Raw genomic sequence first — 17,977 nt, 5'->3', positions numbered from 1 at the left:
CATCTTGACATTCAGTTCAAATTTCCTCAGGCAGGAATGTGAGATAAAGAACAGCTTTCACAGTTTTAGAACTGGTTTGTTACTTAGATAGCATTAGGCAATTTTGTTTTGCACCTTGAAATATGTATGGTTAACTTCCTTTTGTAATGAGTTCTATTAGCAAAAGCTTTATAGGAGGTTTTAGGCATAGGCATTACAAAATTCCACTTGTAGCCATAGCAAGATCCTCTGAAATTCCAAATAATATTTGAAAGGAAAAGTTTTGAATGTGTTTTTTTTTTATTATAGGCTGTAAAATATATTGCGGGCAAATATCCTAAAACTTCCCTAAACAATCTAAAACAGTGTATCAGCTGGAAAGTCAGGATCTTTGCATGCTTCTATTTAATTTCCTAATGTTTTAATTCTAGAATAACAGGAAGTATTAATTATATTATAAAAGTATTCTCATTAAAAATTCTAACACTTGAGAAGATAAAAAAGGCACCATTTTGTTCACAGTAGTAAAAGTGTAATTTAAATGGAAAAAAAAAATTACATTCAGAATCACCCAACAGAGAAGGAAATTCAGTCAAGTGCAGAAAGTCAGAGGAACATTTCAGGTAACTGGGTAGAGCACACTCCCCTTTTCTTGGGCTCCTATTGCAGCCCAGGGGCTACCAGATTCCCACATTATCCTGGCACTGAAGTCAGGATGAGACCATGAGTTTCCTTGCCAAAAGGGGCACAGGGGCCTGCTGCCAGTCACTGCACATGCTGGGCATTAGATTCCTGTATTTATCCACCTACCAGAGAAAACTTCATGCCATAAAATCATGTAACACTATTGTTAGGGGAGGCAATACTCCACTTTGGAAGAATATTAGCAACTTCACCACTAACTCACATTGCAAACCACTTGAGAAAAAAGAGAAAAAACAAGTGCATCTGAGGAAATTGTTCTAAGGAAATTGTTTTCTCTGAACAGAAAGCATTTTGTGATGGAAAATTTTGCTTGTAGCCCATGAAACAATCTGTATTTTGCATTACTAGTTGTTGGGTTTTGGTCAGGTACATGGTGAACGGCTGACTGGAAAGGACTTCTGCTTTCCTGACCCTTTCTCCATATCAGTCTAGCACTACCTGAATACTCGCAGAGATTCAGTTACTTCTGATTTGATGCTTTGATGGAACACACAGACCACAGCAGACAAAGGGGAGTTTGAAGACACTTCTACACACGTCCATAGCTAGAACTGGTAAAGATAGCAGGCACAGGAGGGAAACAAAAAGCAAAAAAGCTGCCAACAGATGAGGATGTCTCACTGAAATCCTGGAATACAAGTTGAAATTTCTTCCATCTGTAATTCTTCCAGCAAAATAGTTGAAATGCCAACAAACACATTCCATAGTGCATTGAGGTGGTATCTGCACTGCAGGTGCAAACCCACAGCCACCCTGGGGAGCAGCAGCAGTTCAGCAATAAGGATAAATCACAGAACCACAGAATATCTCAAGCTGGAAGGGATCCATAAAGATCACCAAGTCCAACTAGGTCAGGACAGATTAATTTAATCCACTTCTTCACTTTTCAGGAAAAGAAAGAGACTGCCATTGGTTCTCAAAAGGGCTCATTTACAACACTCATTTGCAACCTCTACTACTGTTGGAGTAGATGCTAAGCAAGATTGAACTTTTTCTAGACCGTATTTGGAATTCTATACGGTTTGGCCGTGGAAAATTTCTACCAATTAATGTGCGAAACACCTCCTCTCTTCCTCTGAATAACTTACACCATGCAGCTTCTGTCATGTCCACAAGACTATGACACCTTGAAACAGCTGTCTGGGTACGTTTTGGGAGCTCATAAGCAGCAAGTTAGTTCCTTCCCCTTAGAACACGCTGGATTTCCAAGCTGACTTCCAAATAGCAGCCACAACTAGGACTCTCCTTCCATCTCTGTGCTATCTTACACAAAAGGCACTGTACAAACAGATGTTTGCCTTTATACAAGATTTTGGCATGGAAAATGGTTACAGGTTAACAGATAAAATTCAGAAAGTTAGGAGAAAGACAAACTATTTAACTCATCCCTCTGTCTCTCTGGCAAGCAGGAGTTTAATACCTTAAGTTCTGTGACTTTCTTCCTTACCAAAACCTGTCTCACCATAGCTTAATTCACAGGTTTATTACTATTCTGTCTCAGAAGAGAAAAACCATTCCTTTGATACCTGAGTTTTTAATTCCTCTTCTGGAATTAAGGAAAAAAAAAAAGTGAAACCAGCAAAAATACCTTCCAACATAGCTCAAACCTTGCCTATACACCGTAATCATTCTAAGTGATTTAAAGGCAGGCGTTTCTTCCTCTGCTTAAAACCCATGAAATGGTATAAGCCACTTTCACCTTATATACCTTAAATCTCTTGAAATTATTTGCACTATTTTATGGAAATGATCAAAAGTCAGTGGGAAGTTCCCTAATTTTGGGCAGCAAGCCTCCATTAACATATAAACAACTGAATATAATGGTGTTTTTTTAAGTCCATACAATTTAGGAAAACAGCTTAATTTGAGTGCCTTCATATCTCATGCAGGGTTCTCCTCAGTTAACAGAACCTTCAGCAGATCCTGAAAGATGCTGAAATTGCTCAGCATCTTCAGATTATGGGCAATGTCAGGGAATTCATAGGCTACTCAGTAATATCCATATTACTGAGGAAACTAGCAAGTCTTGTTTTTAGCAATGCAAGTTGCCAAGTTTCTATCAGTCTTTTCTCACCAAACACCTTTAGCTGTGTCTCCAGAAGTTCTCTACCAGAATGTAACAATAGAAAGATGCAGAGCAGAGCTCTTGCAGAGTAACAGGCTGCTTTTTCCCAAAGAGCTCTTACATCACTCACATGATAAGCTGACTCTAAGACACGGCATTTCTTATAAAAGTGATGGGAATGATCAACTGTTAATATTTATTTCTGTAGAAAGAGGTGATCAGGCTTCCTACATAATGTGAAGTGCTCTGCCATCATCTGAAAGAAATTAACAAAAACCTCCCTGTGCGTGAGGAATTGTTCCTAAATTGAGAGCAAGAAACTTGGCAAAATGCTAAGACATCTGTTTTCTGTTGCTCTGTGTAAGGTCAGAGTGAATAGATAGCCATTCAGAAACATGTGACTAGGCACTGCTCACAGCATGGAAGATCCTCTGGCTGATAGGGAAGGAATTAAATACTTGTCTGCCTTCTTATAGATACTACTTCATAATTTACAATTGGCCAGTGTCTCACTGAAATATGTCTGTTTTAGCCACAGTTTTAACACTGTCTGACCACAGAATGTTAACAACAAAATTTAGGGAAAAATCACTACCATAATCTTCACTTGTTCTCTAGAACTGCATATGATTAATCCACTAACCATTTAAATTTATTTTTACAGGCACATCTGTATTAAGAAGAGGAATTTAACTACAATAAGCAGAGTGATCAATCTGACTATGGCTGCATGACTACATTCCTTTTTTATTCCTCAATGATCTTGCTTTCCCTTTGCCAGAAGGGCACGAAGGTGCTCCCTGGGAGCACTGAATGAGCTTGCCACAGTTCATAAGAAGGCACCAGACCCTTGTCAGAACAAGCCACAGTACTACTTAGCAACTGAGGTAAGACTTTGGTGAGTTGAAGCTCTTTACTCAAGGGAAGTGGTTGTTAACTGCCTACTTAATGCACTTGCAGTTCCTGAAGTGATAGTCATTTGCCTCCCAGGTAAGCAAAATTTGGCTTACCTTCAATTTATCTTATAATGACTTTTAAGAACTTCTATTAATATAAGGAGAAAAAATTATTATATTTATTTAAAATCTGCTAAAGTAGGATTTAATACTATTACCTACAAAAAGTAGTACAAACTAGGCAAAAAGAAAACTTTTCTTACAAGACAGTTGCTAAAAACTGCTGTAGAAATCTGCTTGAGTTAGCTCCAGTTTGCCTGTCATCTGTTCTTTGGCATTCAGAAGCCCAGATGCAGAATAAAAAAATTGCAACCTGCCTACCTTCTCCAGTTAGACTAAGTGCACTAGCTACCATGGTAACCTAAACTATTTTTCTTACTTTGCTCTGTAGGAATGAAAATTGATTTAATTCTCCAGAAGGTTGTCACAGTGTAGACAAGTACTAAAAGCAATACATTACTGAACCTCAAAAAAGTTAGCTGTTTCTCATTTTTGCTAACTCAAAACCATGTTCTTATCAGCAACATAAAGGAAGAGCTGCCTTCAATACATTATGCTTATTAGCTGTGGAAAAGCCTTGATTTCTGTTACACAGATGAGGACAAGCAGCTAAGCAGCTTTTCCCTCCCTAAGTTCACACTTTATATAGTGTGACAATTCATCTTTTCCAAATACACTTGGAAAAAAGTCACCAAGAGTAAGTTTAAAGTACAAAAACTTAGGAAAGAAAGATAAAGCTACCTGCACGTGGAGAGTACATCCCACTTCTGCCTTTGTAACCAGGAGTAAAAAGTATAAAGATTGCAAATTCGGATCATCTCTGCACTCCAGAGGATCAACATCATCTCAGACAATGGGCTCATATTCAACACAAGCGAAAACCCACCCCCATGTAACAAGTTTCAGAATTTGTTCTGATGCTTTGAGGGCCTGTAGACCACTCCAGAAAACACAAATTGTATCTTAAGAATGGTGGAAGTCAATATGTGATGGGAGAACATCCTTTACATTGTTAGCACATTGTCATTCTGACACAATTCAAATAAGAAACAATTTTTAAGACAGCCCTAATTTTTTTCACAAGCTTAAAATATTTGAAAGTATTTAGTGGTATGTTCATATGAGAGCTAATACAAATAAGCAGGACCACACTTCATTGTGTCAGCGGAAGTGAAGACTTTAAGGAGGAGGAAATTGTAACATTATGAATCTGAAGTCCTAAGTCCTAAAAATGTGCAGCTCTGGGGAAATCTTTGAATGGAAACAGTGAGCCTTCCCACAAAAATGCACATTAGTACATAGAACAGCATTCCTTAGCTCAAATTAACAAGTCTCACTGACCACAGAAATCTTCCATGTCCATGGACTACTTTCAGGGCTTCTATTGTAAGTAGTATATGTTTTCTTAAGGTAACCTTATGCTTCCAAAGGAAAAAAAAATATCAGGAAAACACAAACTGGAAAATAACAAATATCAATAGTTTAAATTACAAATTATCTTGACTATCTTACAGCAAAGCTGTACATACAGAAGAACTAAAAATCTCAGAGAGAATAGGACACATGAGAAGACAAGGTCTTCAACAACAAAGTCTGGAGAATCAGGGTCATTGAGTCCATCGCAGCTGTGTTGCACTTGGATGGCCAAATCATTTTAAAGAGAGGACACCACACTAATTTTAAACACATGGTTGAAGTTCAGTTGTGAGAATGTACTTTAATCCTTCTTGTGATGTCTAAAGTACATTGCAAGCTCTTTGCAAAAAGTGGTAATATGTAGATCAGTTTCAGTAGATATACGCCTTTCACTATTATCTCAGAAATCTATCAACCTACCAGGAGATGGACAGCCTGGTTGTGCAAATGTCACTGCCATGACAGGAAAGGGAGTTGTTTAACACTCAGTGAAGTCTGAGCTGACTGGTATTCTAGCTGGCTTGTGCAGTTCTACATTGCTGTCAGTATAATACAGATATTCTCTTGCTAACTTTATCTGAGCTACAGACACAATGATTCTCTTCCTGTTTCAAGTTTGCTAGATAGAAAGATGAGAAGAACTGTGGGTTTTACTAACCATTCTTGTTCAGTAGCTCTTTTTTACCTTTTACATTTACACATTAGTTTACATCCAGAAAGTAAGAATTAAAGTCAACTTTCAATCTGAAACAGTTGCTTCAGTAGCTACAGGTGAATTCAGCTAATACCATTTGATGGGACAGAACTTGGTGTAAGCAGTGACTTGAATGCTTTACGTAACCTCAAGGTCAAAAGCCTACGAGAATTTAGGTGTCTGATATCTCCATAGCATTTACACCTCACCATTTCTAAAACATCCTTACAGAGTCTCACTATTTTAAATCTCCATTCAAAACACCAAGACATAGTTGATTTTCTGTGTGCATCTATCTCCCTATACACAAAGTCACTTTCTGTCTGCTCTGAATAATGCAGAAACTTGGGAGTTATCTCACTTTTACCTGTGGGGTGGTGGGAAGTGAAGAGGGCTCTCAGAAGAATCACTCTGACAGCAACCATGACTTTTCTTACAAACAAAATGGTCAGAGCTTTTCAACTTCTCCAGCAACAGTGATGGAGAACTTCTCCCCGGAACAGATTTGGCAGGATTTGGCCTGAAACCATATCTTGAGCTCTGGGCCTTCCCAGTCTGCTCAGCAGCAGCAAAACATAGCAAGCGGGATTTTTCTCAAGTTAGATCAACTTGGAAGCAGACTGCAAAATACAGCATGATTTTTACCCCGTGGATAGGAAAATCATATTATTAATAACAATAATAATAATAATAATGTAATTCACTACTTATTATTTTAAAAAATAATATAATTGTAATTTGAAGCTATCTCTATGAAACAACAAAAATTTTAATGTATAAAAATCTGAACCACTTCCACTAAAGCAGGATTTGCAGGTGAACTTGCTGATGTAATTCTTAACTCCCCCACCTAGAGCTAAGCAGGACACTGCAAGGAGGTCTTTATGGCAGCCAGAGTCAGAACATGCTTCAGCAATAACATTTTCCTGCCCCTTCAGCTGCTGCGGGTCAGGAACCACATCTGGGGGGAGGCTGAGAGCACTGAGGAGTTGTGCTGCTCCTGACACACTGGGCACAGAGTAATTACAACACCTTCCCATGGATAAATCATGACAATAGGCATGGATTTCCTCTTTGAAACTGCAGCAGCTGCAGTGGTCAGTAAGGAAATCGATTGCCCAGCCAGCCAGGAAACTCCTCAAATCTTCCTCTATGACACTAAGGCTCAAGCCTGAGCAGTGTCACTGCAGGACCACCACTCCATGGCACAGGTGGTTGCATGCAAAAGGATAAAATAATAAATACACAAACTTTTATAGTGTCTTGCATGTGAAGGGTCTGATTTACTAATCTTGCCAAAACAACTGTGACCAGCCATTCCCAGTTTGGAGCATCTAAGTAGGGACAGGATTTTTCAGACAAAAGGAGAACACCACTGCCCAGGAAAAAAAAAAAAATCCAACAGCTCAAAATAGACAAAAATCAAAGCACTCAAACTCATAGTCACTAGTGACTGTTTGCTGCAGCACTGTTCATTGGGTTGGTTTTGGGGTTGGTCTTTTTAGTAATTCAAACATTCTCTTTGTGTTAAGAAGCAGAACAAGTTTCACTGGAAGGCAAACCTCATAGCTACAGGTTTCCCACAGGTCACCACGCTTGACACAGGGTCAGGAAAATACCCCAAACTGTAGGATATTTTGGTGCACATTTCTTCATTAATGCTGACAAAAACAAGTATTACCAATATTGCAACTGTCAGAGGAAATGAGTCAGAAATATATACTATGAAAAAAATAAAGAAACTATTAATTAGATTACTGTAGTTAATTATTAGAGCTTCTCTGTCTACTCAAGAAAAAAAATCAGACATCAAAGCTCATTAAGAAAATTAATTTACATGACTTCAAAATCTCTTTTTTGCCCCACCTACCTAGATATCATATTCATAAGATGGCAGACAGAACTTTGAAAAATACAGGGTATATTTTAAAGTGATCACCTAGAACCTGAAGATTAAATAAAAGGCATTTATTAAGCATACATAAAACCTTATAAAAGGAAAAGAAACCCAAGTATTTTCCAGTAAGCATGTATGTTTGTGTCATGGCTGTAATGAAACATGCATTAAGTATGAAACATATGGTTTCCATTTTGTTGCCCTGGAATCCATCCAAAGACATTTATGTTGTTAGCTTAACTGTTCTCTTCAGCTGAGAAGCTGTGGAAAATATCTCATCTGAAAAAAATCTGTACCTAATGGATAACTATAAAAGATTTGCTAGATTTGCAGCTGACTACTTTCATAAAAATGCCTCTGAGATTACTAGAATTTTGGTTTTTTTTAATTAGAACATAATTTTCAAACTAAAAATAAATTTGCTTTAAGAGGTACCAGAATTATATCAGCAGATTATGGTGGTAATACTTGGTTAACAAATTTGTAGATGTGTTTATGGCTCTCTTTTGGAACCAGGCCATCTGACCCAACAAGAACGCATGACAATATCATTACTAATGTATCATCTCCCTAATTTCATAAAAGAGCACTGCTCTGAAGATCACATTTGGCTAATAAGCTGGTTCAGAGGCAAGATTCATTAAAAATTAAAGAAAAAGAAGATAGCTCTCATACTGTTATTTTTCAATAATTCTTGGGTTTGCCTTGATGCAGAAATAGGTCATCAAAGAGCTGGCTAAGACATCTATCATGAATGCTTAGATTCAAATTTTACTTATATTAGCAGAAAATATACTAGAAGGGCTGAAACAAAGTTCAAAGGTTAAATTTTGCCATGGTATACTTAAAAATTCATCCCTAAATTACGAGGCTTCTAACCTCAGTAACAATCTATGAAACCTTTCATACTTTTGTGCTGTAAACCAATTCATTAAGCCTGCTGTAGATCTTACAAATGATTTTTAAACTTTTGTTTGATGAAGCTGATGGAAAATACTAATATGGATAAATTGATAAATGCAACCAGATCAGTTTGGAGACTTTACAATATTATGCTTCTTTATTTCATTAGTTGAGATGATTTTGGATATGGCAGTCATAAATCTCCATTTTATTACCTCAATAATCACATGGCTTGAGGATTGTGCTCCCTGTAAAGGACCCTGCATCTGGAAACTCCACACTGCCTTTGTTGTGCCAATGTACAAGTTTGCTCCCCTTCACAACCCATTGCAAGAATTAGCTGGTTGAGCTGGCTATTTTAACTCACCTTTGCCATCTGTGCTTGGACTCCACTGGCCTTTAAAGCAGAAACCGCTTTCTGAGCAGCTGCTGGGCTGTCAAAGTCAACAAAACCATAACCTGAAAGAGAAAACATTACTTTGTTAACAAGACATCAACCAGCTTATAAACAAACTCTTCACAGCCAACAACCATGCTACTGGCACAGTTATTGAAAATAATTTTCTTGTTGATGAAGGACAATTTGAACTCAAGCTCTTCATGTAGTTCCACCCCCCCAAAAAAAACCTAGCAAAGTTCTTGAACCTTGAACTGTTGGAGATCTGCCCAAGTGGAACAAATCCATTTTCATGCCCACTCATTATAAGAATTTTGGCCAAATTGCTAACAAGTAGTATAGTGCTTTGCTTTGTATTATCTGGTATGTAACTTCTAACAGAGATTATTTCAGAGATCACCAAGTAAAGCATCATCTGCTAATTTTTCTGAAGTAAATTCTTATTCCAATTTGAATAAATGACAAATAAGTCTTTAAGTTACTTTTTGTTTATTCAAAACTGAGAGAGGAATTTCTCCAATATATCTCCCCAACACATCTACCCAATTTTTGGTAAATTACTTATCTCACTGTATATACATAAAGGACAATTAAATTTAAAAGTGAACGAAAACCCAGCTTCAATGAAAGCAAATGATTTTTCCTATTACTGAAAGAAGAATGTGAAAAATTGTCCTGAAAGCATTTTCTATGCCATATAATGCAATCTTTAAGTATTAAAATAAACTCAACACCAGTTGAAACAAATTCCATATATTTACAATGACCTCTTTTCTTATTCTGAACAACAACATATAACTAAGGGATTCCAGGAAGTCCAAACAGCAATATACCTTGGCCTTAACAGACACTGACCTTACAGGCTGGGATTTTTAATCCAGCCTGGGAATTAGAGGCTCAAGGCTCACCAAAAGGCAGTCAGAGTTTGGAAGCTACTTCCACAAGATGTTATTGCAACCCTCACTATGCATTTTTCAATCCCCTTCTTTTCCACCAATGAACTGCCCAAATATTAAAATCCCTTTCCAGAGTTAAAGTCGGGGTAAAAGAAAACAAATGAGAAAACCAACAATGTAATAACCTCTGGATGAGTAAAAAATTGAAATATTTCTTCAGAATGTATTAGTATCCTCTTACAATATATCTATACTGAGAAAAGGCTGTCTAATGTTATAACTGAATCAGCTTTAAAGCTCTTAACTTGGGAAAAACAACTCAAGCAGCCTTGTACATCAGTGCAAGCTTATTTATGCTGCCAAGAAGCTGAAGAAAGCAGCATATTGTTTTGTGTAACACGTGGTGGTGTGGATTGTTAAATCCTGACATGAAACAAAGTGAATTAGTTCGTATCAAGTTTTGTGCTGCCAAGGCAAGACTAACTTCCATACCCCAGACTAGCTCTCCACACCCATGGCAGCCTGGGTTATCACCAACACACTGCAGGGTGTAATACAAAGTTACATACTGACACCAAGCATGCCATCAAAGCTGGCTTTGCCACCTTCCAGATGATACAGAAACTCAAGTGCTCCTTGTTCCAGTTAGTTTAAATCCCATGGTGTGTTTTCTGGCAAAAGCCAGAGATGCTGTCAATCTTTTGGTTAAATTCCAGTTAGATATCTGCATTCTGCCTACTTATGCTCCCACTGCAATTTCAGTGACACACAGTGAGCTTCCCTGGAGCCTTACCTTGCAGTATATTATCACAACCAGCTTTTCATCAGTGAGATTTAAATTCTGTATTGAAAAAGTGATCTTAAATCTCTTAAAGAGTTAATGTAAGAATTTCTGTATCACTGAAAGGACTACTGAACACTTGAGGAACTGACAGGATGAACAGACTAAATCAGTTAAGTGCAATCATAGGCATTAACTAATTAAAATAATTGAAAAGGGTATCTCCTCTTGCCTAGTCACAATGACATCTGTATACAAGCTAGGAAAAAAATTTCTAGAAATTTCGTTTTCTGAACTGTCAGTGCCTGTTTAATTTGCTTAAGATGGGGAGTTGAGAAGCTATGTCCCTGCACTGCTTCCAAGTTCTGCACAAAAGCTTTGTCTTAATTAATGATGAACTCTCCTCCCTCTGCCCATCAGCTTTCTGCTCATTCATGGGCATTATGCTTATTAACACTGCTCAATCAGCTGACTTAGTATTTCACTTTGCTTAGAAATTATCCTCTTAATTGTAAAAAAACAAAAGTCTGAAATCTGGTATTTCAGTGTCTGCTACCACACCTTCTCCCACCACAAACATGCTTGGATAGGAATCACTGCAGTTACAGTGAGTGATGAAAATCCATGAACTGATGTATCCAGCTTATCTAAAGGAGTTCAAATTTTTTTTTTTTCCAGCGGCAATTACTTTGTTGAAAATGAACCCTCTCTTTGCTCCCAATACATTCAATCGAACATAACAAAACACAATTAGAGTACTGGAACGTGTAATTAAGTGCTGCTTAAAGCTACACTAATCAATGGAGCTTATTTCCACAATGTATAATTTTTTAAGATGCTCAGTATAGTTGAATGGTCATCTGCAAGCTTCCCTAGTTTATCCAGGCAAAAGGGGAAAAGCTGCTTTTAACTCCATTTTTGTTTTTAAAATAGAGGGGAGCTGCCAGCCAGCACTGTGCATGTCAGCTTCACTCTGGCTTGGCTGCGCCACCGCCACCGGCTGTCTGCCAGCTCCACTGGAGGCAAATGCATTGAATACACCAACCACCAGCAAGAATAAAACTAGTTTAGGAATAAGAATGGGAAAAAAACCCCAAGCCAAACCAACAAAGGTTAAAAGCACTGAAAATACAACTTTAATGTATTTTACAGAATCAGTTATGACTTTCAGGGGAACGCAGTATAAAGGAAAATATACATACCTTTGCATTTGTTTGTAGTCTTATCCAAAATAGCCTTCGTGGATACAATTTTCCCATACCTAAAATGTAGTACACATCCGTAAGGAAAATGAGAAAACATCCTATTATAATAAACACACAAATCACTTTATTTTATATCATAGTACCCTTTACGCAAAATGAAACAATATATAGATTATATCATTATGGAATGCAAACCCCTACACAGATGGAAAGGACAAAAAATATCAACAGTTTCAAGCACAACCTTGTTCTATCTGCCCTATATTCTCAGTGGCACAACAGAATTACAGGACAAGCCAGAAAAACAGTGCTTTATAGAAAAGAATTCAATGCAGTTAAAATCTTGGTATGCATAAGAGATCATGTTTTAGACATAAGCTGGGACTCTCTCAGTATATAGATGAGTTAAAGCAGACCAGTTGCCTTGTCAGTGCTAGGCTTGCTAGCTAGCACAGTATGGAAAGAGAAAAAAAAGAAGAGCAAACCCCAGCAAAACCCCAACTGACAGACACAAAAATATTACCTCTGACTTAATATTACTCTGTTCTGGAAAGTGACAAGTGCAAGATTTATGAAAACTGATCAACAAAGGTGGCAAAAATTTCTCCATGTTTCTGTAAATATAAACAATTTCAACTAAAACAAAAACATCCCTCAGGAAAGTTAGAATTTTCTTACTGCCAGTTTCTCAGCTTCTCAGTACCTGATAAGCCCAGTCTGCTATGCAGCCCAAATGTGAGCACACAGAGATCTGAGCAACTAAGCTTGGGAAACAGGAGGACAGCAATCCCAGCTATAAGAACAATTGCCGTTCCTGGAGCACTCTGCAAAGTTTATCAGAATTAGGTGTTTTAATCATATTTAGAGCAGAATTTATTGCTGCTGGTGAAAACTTGCCATTTCGCTTGGAATAAAAACCCCACTTTTAATTTAAAAGCAGCAATTCTCCTGGCCTGCATCAACAGTGGGACTGGAAATGCAGCAAAGGTTTCCCAAGCTCCTTCCCCTCTGTTTGCTTGTCAACTACACTTGTTAGGATGCCCTCAGCACAGAAGAAAGAAATGATGCAACAGGAGTTTGCTTTCACTTGAGAATGCAATGTAACTTATTACACTAACAAAAGTATCGATGCACTGGCTGCCGAGAGACTCTTTATCACTGTACAGCAACCCAAAATGAACTGAGAATTATGACAAATGTTATCAGTATATGAAAGGGGAATTGAGGAAAAATGAACTTTTGCCATCTTACCTGCTAAATAAAATTTCAACAGTGACTATAATTTCAAAAAGATATTATGTCAAAAGTCAACTAACTCCATTTCTTCAGTAGCTGTACTAGTCTTAAAAATTCTTCAAAATATATTAGAAGCCTAATAAATTAGGCTTAGTTTGTTACAAGTATTCAAATAAATGTTCACTTGCAAAGTGATAGTTATTCAAAGACAAAGCCTATTTGCAAAGTATTTTCCCCACAAAGAGCATTCAAATACATGTTTCAGTGTAGTTATCACTCTTTGTGACCAGTTTCAAGACCCTACTGTTTATGCAATGAGTTATTGGATGGCTTCAAATAGTTGCAAGGGGGTAAACCCGAGACACAAGCCATGAGGTGGTGGCTTCCTTATTTTATCTGAAACTGTGATCATCTACACTGATATAAAATAGAACTATACATCTATAGCCTAAAAACATACAAGCATCAATGAAAATCAGTGCATACTTAAATTTACCATGTTAGAAGCTGTAATAAAGCAATAGAAACTGTGTGTAATAGTTGGAGCAGGTACTTCCTTACTAGTGTCACTTATTTTCCAAATACGTCACTCCATTCAGAAAGCTTTATAGTCCCTAAGTCAAAACTTCTCTCATTTTCTCCAGAATTTTTCTGAGTGCAGAGTAAACACACATGCTGTAAGTGAGAGAGACAAACTGCTCAGGGTGCTTGCACCCAGCATGACATTTGACAGCCAGCGTTCTCCATGTCCTATCAGCTTCACTAAGCTTCTTAAAGTGAGGAGCTACATAGCCTTTTGTGGGGAAAAAAATCCCTGAAGGATGATCTTGTCTCTGCTACTGTTTCAGTTCTTGAGAGCACAGAAAGTGGTGGTGGTGAAGCACTCCAGCTTTGGGTATTTATGTAAACACAGTAACCCGGCCAGCTGGATCCGGGCTGGCTTGGACTGCTCCGGCCCACAGCGCTGATGCTCACGAGCCCATGAATGGGCGCCTGCACATCTGTTCTTTACAGAAACTTGATGGGCCACCTTCCACTGTGCAAGATGGCTTAGTGATTTATTGCACTGTCCTAGATAGCATGGCTCCTGTGAAAAACCAGCCACCATGGAAAGCTGCCAAGAAATTTCAGCAGTGTGAGTCTAGGAACAAACTGGGAAGAAGTATAACAATAGCAGCTATTGCCAGGATTTCTCCTACGATTTTCCCTCCCATGTGTGAGTTGTTCTCCACTCATGCCATGAGGCACAGAAAAGCAGTTTACCTGCCCTGAGCCTGGCCAGCAGGCCATGCACCCCCTCCTTGTTCCCAGCATGTGCTCTGATACCAGGGGAATTACTATAGCAGTTTCTCCCAAGTGCTTCCTTCAAATTATGACCATTGCAAAAACTTTACTTCCCCATGAATTCTACAGTCCTTATACTCTGTTTTTAACACAAGCTCCTGTCTCCAACTGCTCATTTGTTGGGTGCAACTGCAATCAATACCCTGCAGAAATCAATGAGCTATAAAACACACCAGTCAGGATGTAAACTGCCTGCCTACAAAAAGGATTACAGCAAGCAAGAGAAAATTTGTATTCCAAAGATGCCTATGATGTTAGGCCTTGCCTGAAGATCCTAATTCCTCTCAAAGCTTATAGACATCTAGTTGTTTTAGGCACTTGGTGAGGCTTCTCTCCTGCTCCACAGCCTCACTGCATGCTTGGTGAGATTTCATACCTACAGCAGAGCGCTATTCCCATGGCTGGCAGAATTGCTTCTACAGCAACTGGCGATTGGCGATTGCTCATTCCCTCTCAGCTGAAACAGTTTTTTTAAAACATGCTTTCTTTTAAGTTTAGTCTTAAGAAATAACTGCTAATCTGGCTGAGGACAAGCAACTAGATATTTCTTATTAAGTGGGTTATTTTTCTCCCAAAAATAGCATCAAATTTATGTTCAGCAGCAATAGAGAGTTGTTTTTTTTTTCTTTTGAGTGGTATTAACACATTCTTCAGTCTGAATTATCTTTGGAGATGGAAAGATGTTTTCAGCTTTGTATCTCTTTTCTATACAGCACTCATACCAGTATCAACTCACACATTGAGAAAGAGAGGGCTTGGGTAAGAGGCAGGTAAATAATTGCCAGGGTGCACTGGGTATGGGATTAACAGGGGTGTGCTCAGCTGCCTGTGACCCAGTGTACCAGATATGGTTATAGGACAGAACACCATCTATCTGGACAGGACATAAAGAAGAAACATGTTCAAAGCCAAGCTAGGAAGAAATGCAGTACAGCTGCTTCATAGGATAATGTTCACTGCTGCTCATTACATACTCAGTGCAGAAATGAAAAAATAAGCCTCACCTGCTCATGCTGCCCCAAAATCTACTGCCAGGCAACATTAATGTCAAACACTGCACTATAGCTTTGTCTTAGATGCCTTTGAAGTGGAAGACTTGAAGCGAAGCATTACCACGTAATTTTTTTTAATCATATTGTTCAGCAACATGGTCAAAACCAGTGCAAACAATCATCCCGACAGATTCACTGCAAATAGCTAGGGATGCATTTGATATTTAAAACATCTCTGAAGCCTAATTTTGGTAACCTCCATGACGTTGAAAGAGAAGGGTCCTTAGAAAACTAAGTACATGAATCAACCTGAACCACTACTTATGTTTCTCCCTTTATACATCTGGTAGTATAACGAACATTTGTAGAAATGTGAGGGTGGTAAGACGCCATCACGAGCATGACAAGGAATGAGGAATGAAGTAGCTTGAAGTCTCTGCCCCAAGTGCTGTTTTGAGTGTTGAAAGAACTTATCTGTGTGTGCATTAGGGGAGGTACAGCAAGAACAGGCAGCGAGAGGCTTGATAAGGTTTGTCTGGAATGAATTGTTCAAATCTTTGTCCACAACATAATGTAATATACCTCATACCACCAAGCTCACAGTGCTTCCCTTTGCAGTACTTTCAACCTGTCTTCCAGCTTATGCTGTGAAGGATTTCTCTACCACAAGATGTTGACTTGGACAGAAATATGCCAGAAGGATCTCTGCTACCATGGAAAGTCCTTGCCTTTTATTGCTTCTTAGGTCCTCCATCCTGAACTGTCCAGAACTTTGTGTTGAACATGAACAGTGATCTCCCTTTGCCCAAGTCCATTCCAGTTGTAAAAAGAACATTCCTAGGGATCCTGCTGTTACAGTTTGCATTACTGTAGTGCCGTCAAAACTCCTCTGATATGCAGAAACAATGCTGCATATCTTCTGTGTTTATTCTAGATTAATTTTTACATCTTAGCTTCTTATCACTGCCCTTCATGGAATGCTCTTATTTTTACAATCCAGAATCATGTGGTAAAACCAGACATGGATTTCATAACTTGTAAGCGACTCCAAGTACATGAATTCACTTTAAGGTGGAATTGTGAAAGGAAAGAGAACTTGGCTGAAGACAAAATTTTCTGGTAGGGAGCCAATATTCTCACCAGGTGGCTCAAAGACTGGAGGAAGCACAACAAACAGGCAGATCCAGCAAGGAAGGTCACATGGGAGACCAGATCAATTAATCCTAAAATATAATGCAGCTGCTGAATAGATCCACATCAAAATAAACTGTAATTTTGACTAGGGTAAATAACTTAAAGAAAATGCATAAAGCAAATACTTCCAAAACAATTCCTATACATTAATTGTAACACTAAAAAGAAAAAGCAGGTGGGCCTGCTTAGTCTGTAATTCAGCTTTAAAAATAAAAGAGATAACAAGAAAAACAAGAAAAATTTTTCTTATTCAGGATTGCCTTATTCACCACACAACATGTCAGTGGGTACCTTGTATGTACTCTAAATGCAGCAAATTCCAGTTGAAAGGAAATCTTTCAGTATGACCTTAAACAAATGCACACAACCAACACTGACTTCTGCAAATCAGCGATGTGCAACTTTTAAGGTAAGATCCTCACCTCCCCAAACACAGAGTATTCTGTTTTGAACACTATGACTCAAAACATTTATGTGCAACCAATGGTCTTCCTAGCCAGGACCACACCACCATCTATCCTGCCTGTAGAGTGGGTGGAAGCAGCTCCATTCATCTCAGTTGAGACCTGAAGAGGAAAAGTCCTAACAGCTCATGGGAAGGCCTAATCTCTGCTGGAGTTCCCAGTTCTGCTGTAACACCTGGTGCAAAAGGAGCAAAGAAAATTCCCTGGGTCCGAGAAAAAGTCAAGGGAGTTGTCAGCAAGAGCTGACTTGGTACAGCTTGCTCCTGTTCCTCACTGATCTTCCCATGTTCAGGGCATTTCTAAGCCAACAGCACAGCCAAGGGAACATAATCAGCGCCATCAATCTTTTCTCCTGGATCCAAAAACCAAGTACAAAAAGTTTTATCTGGCTCCCATACTTCCCTGTCTCCGCTGCATTTTGGGAAAGTCGTGTACTGAACCTTAAGTTCTTTCTCCCTTTTAACCTTGGACAAACACAGGGAGTTTTTGTTTCTCTGTGTATCAAATTTTTAATTTTCCAGTAAGGGGAATTTCAGAAAATAAATGTCAATACAACACTGCCAGTCCTTGTGATAGCCTACTCTGATCCCACTCTTTAGTTTTGGGTAAGCATTTCTTATAAAAACTTGATAAAGAAATGTATTCAATCCAGAAAATACTGAGTTTGGAGAACAGAATCAAACCATATGGTTTCCATTTTTAAATTCTTGTTCACCACATCTATGCCCTAGTGCAGAAGGAAACATTGCTGAGAACATTTTGTCCATATTTTGTTTTCTGTTGTTGGAAGACACACTGTTCTTTGAGAAACTCTTTGGAGTAACTCAGTTGCTTCATGGCCATCACGCACCTA

At 38.4% G+C, this 17,977-nt stretch overlaps 1 protein-coding gene across 3 annotated transcripts in view; it reads right to left on the bottom strand.

Annotated features, from left to right (window-relative positions):
• RBMS1 (RNA binding motif single stranded interacting protein 1) overlaps positions 1 to 17,977 on the bottom strand; it is a 144,047-nt gene that overhangs the window by 28,325 nt on the left and 97,745 nt on the right. For all 3 annotated transcript variants that reach the window (XM_069020831.1, XM_069020832.1, XM_069020833.1), the window contains exons 3-4: positions 11,892 to 11,950; positions 8,983 to 9,074 (exon numbers count right to left, since the gene is read on the bottom strand). In XM_069020831.1, the coding sequence (XP_068876932.1) occupies positions 8,983 to 9,074; positions 11,892 to 11,950 (151 nt within the window). The remainder of the gene's footprint in view (positions 1 to 8,982; positions 9,075 to 11,891; positions 11,951 to 17,977) is intronic.

The sequence above is a fragment of the Aphelocoma coerulescens genome, chromosome 7 (assembly GCF_041296385.1).
Source record: "Aphelocoma coerulescens isolate FSJ_1873_10779 chromosome 7, UR_Acoe_1.0, whole genome shotgun sequence".
In the NCBI taxonomy this organism is placed as follows: Eukaryota; Metazoa; Chordata; class Aves; order Passeriformes; family Corvidae; genus Aphelocoma; species Aphelocoma coerulescens.
Note: the sequence above shows the minus strand (reverse complement) of the source record. Positions and strands in the feature narration are given on the sequence as shown.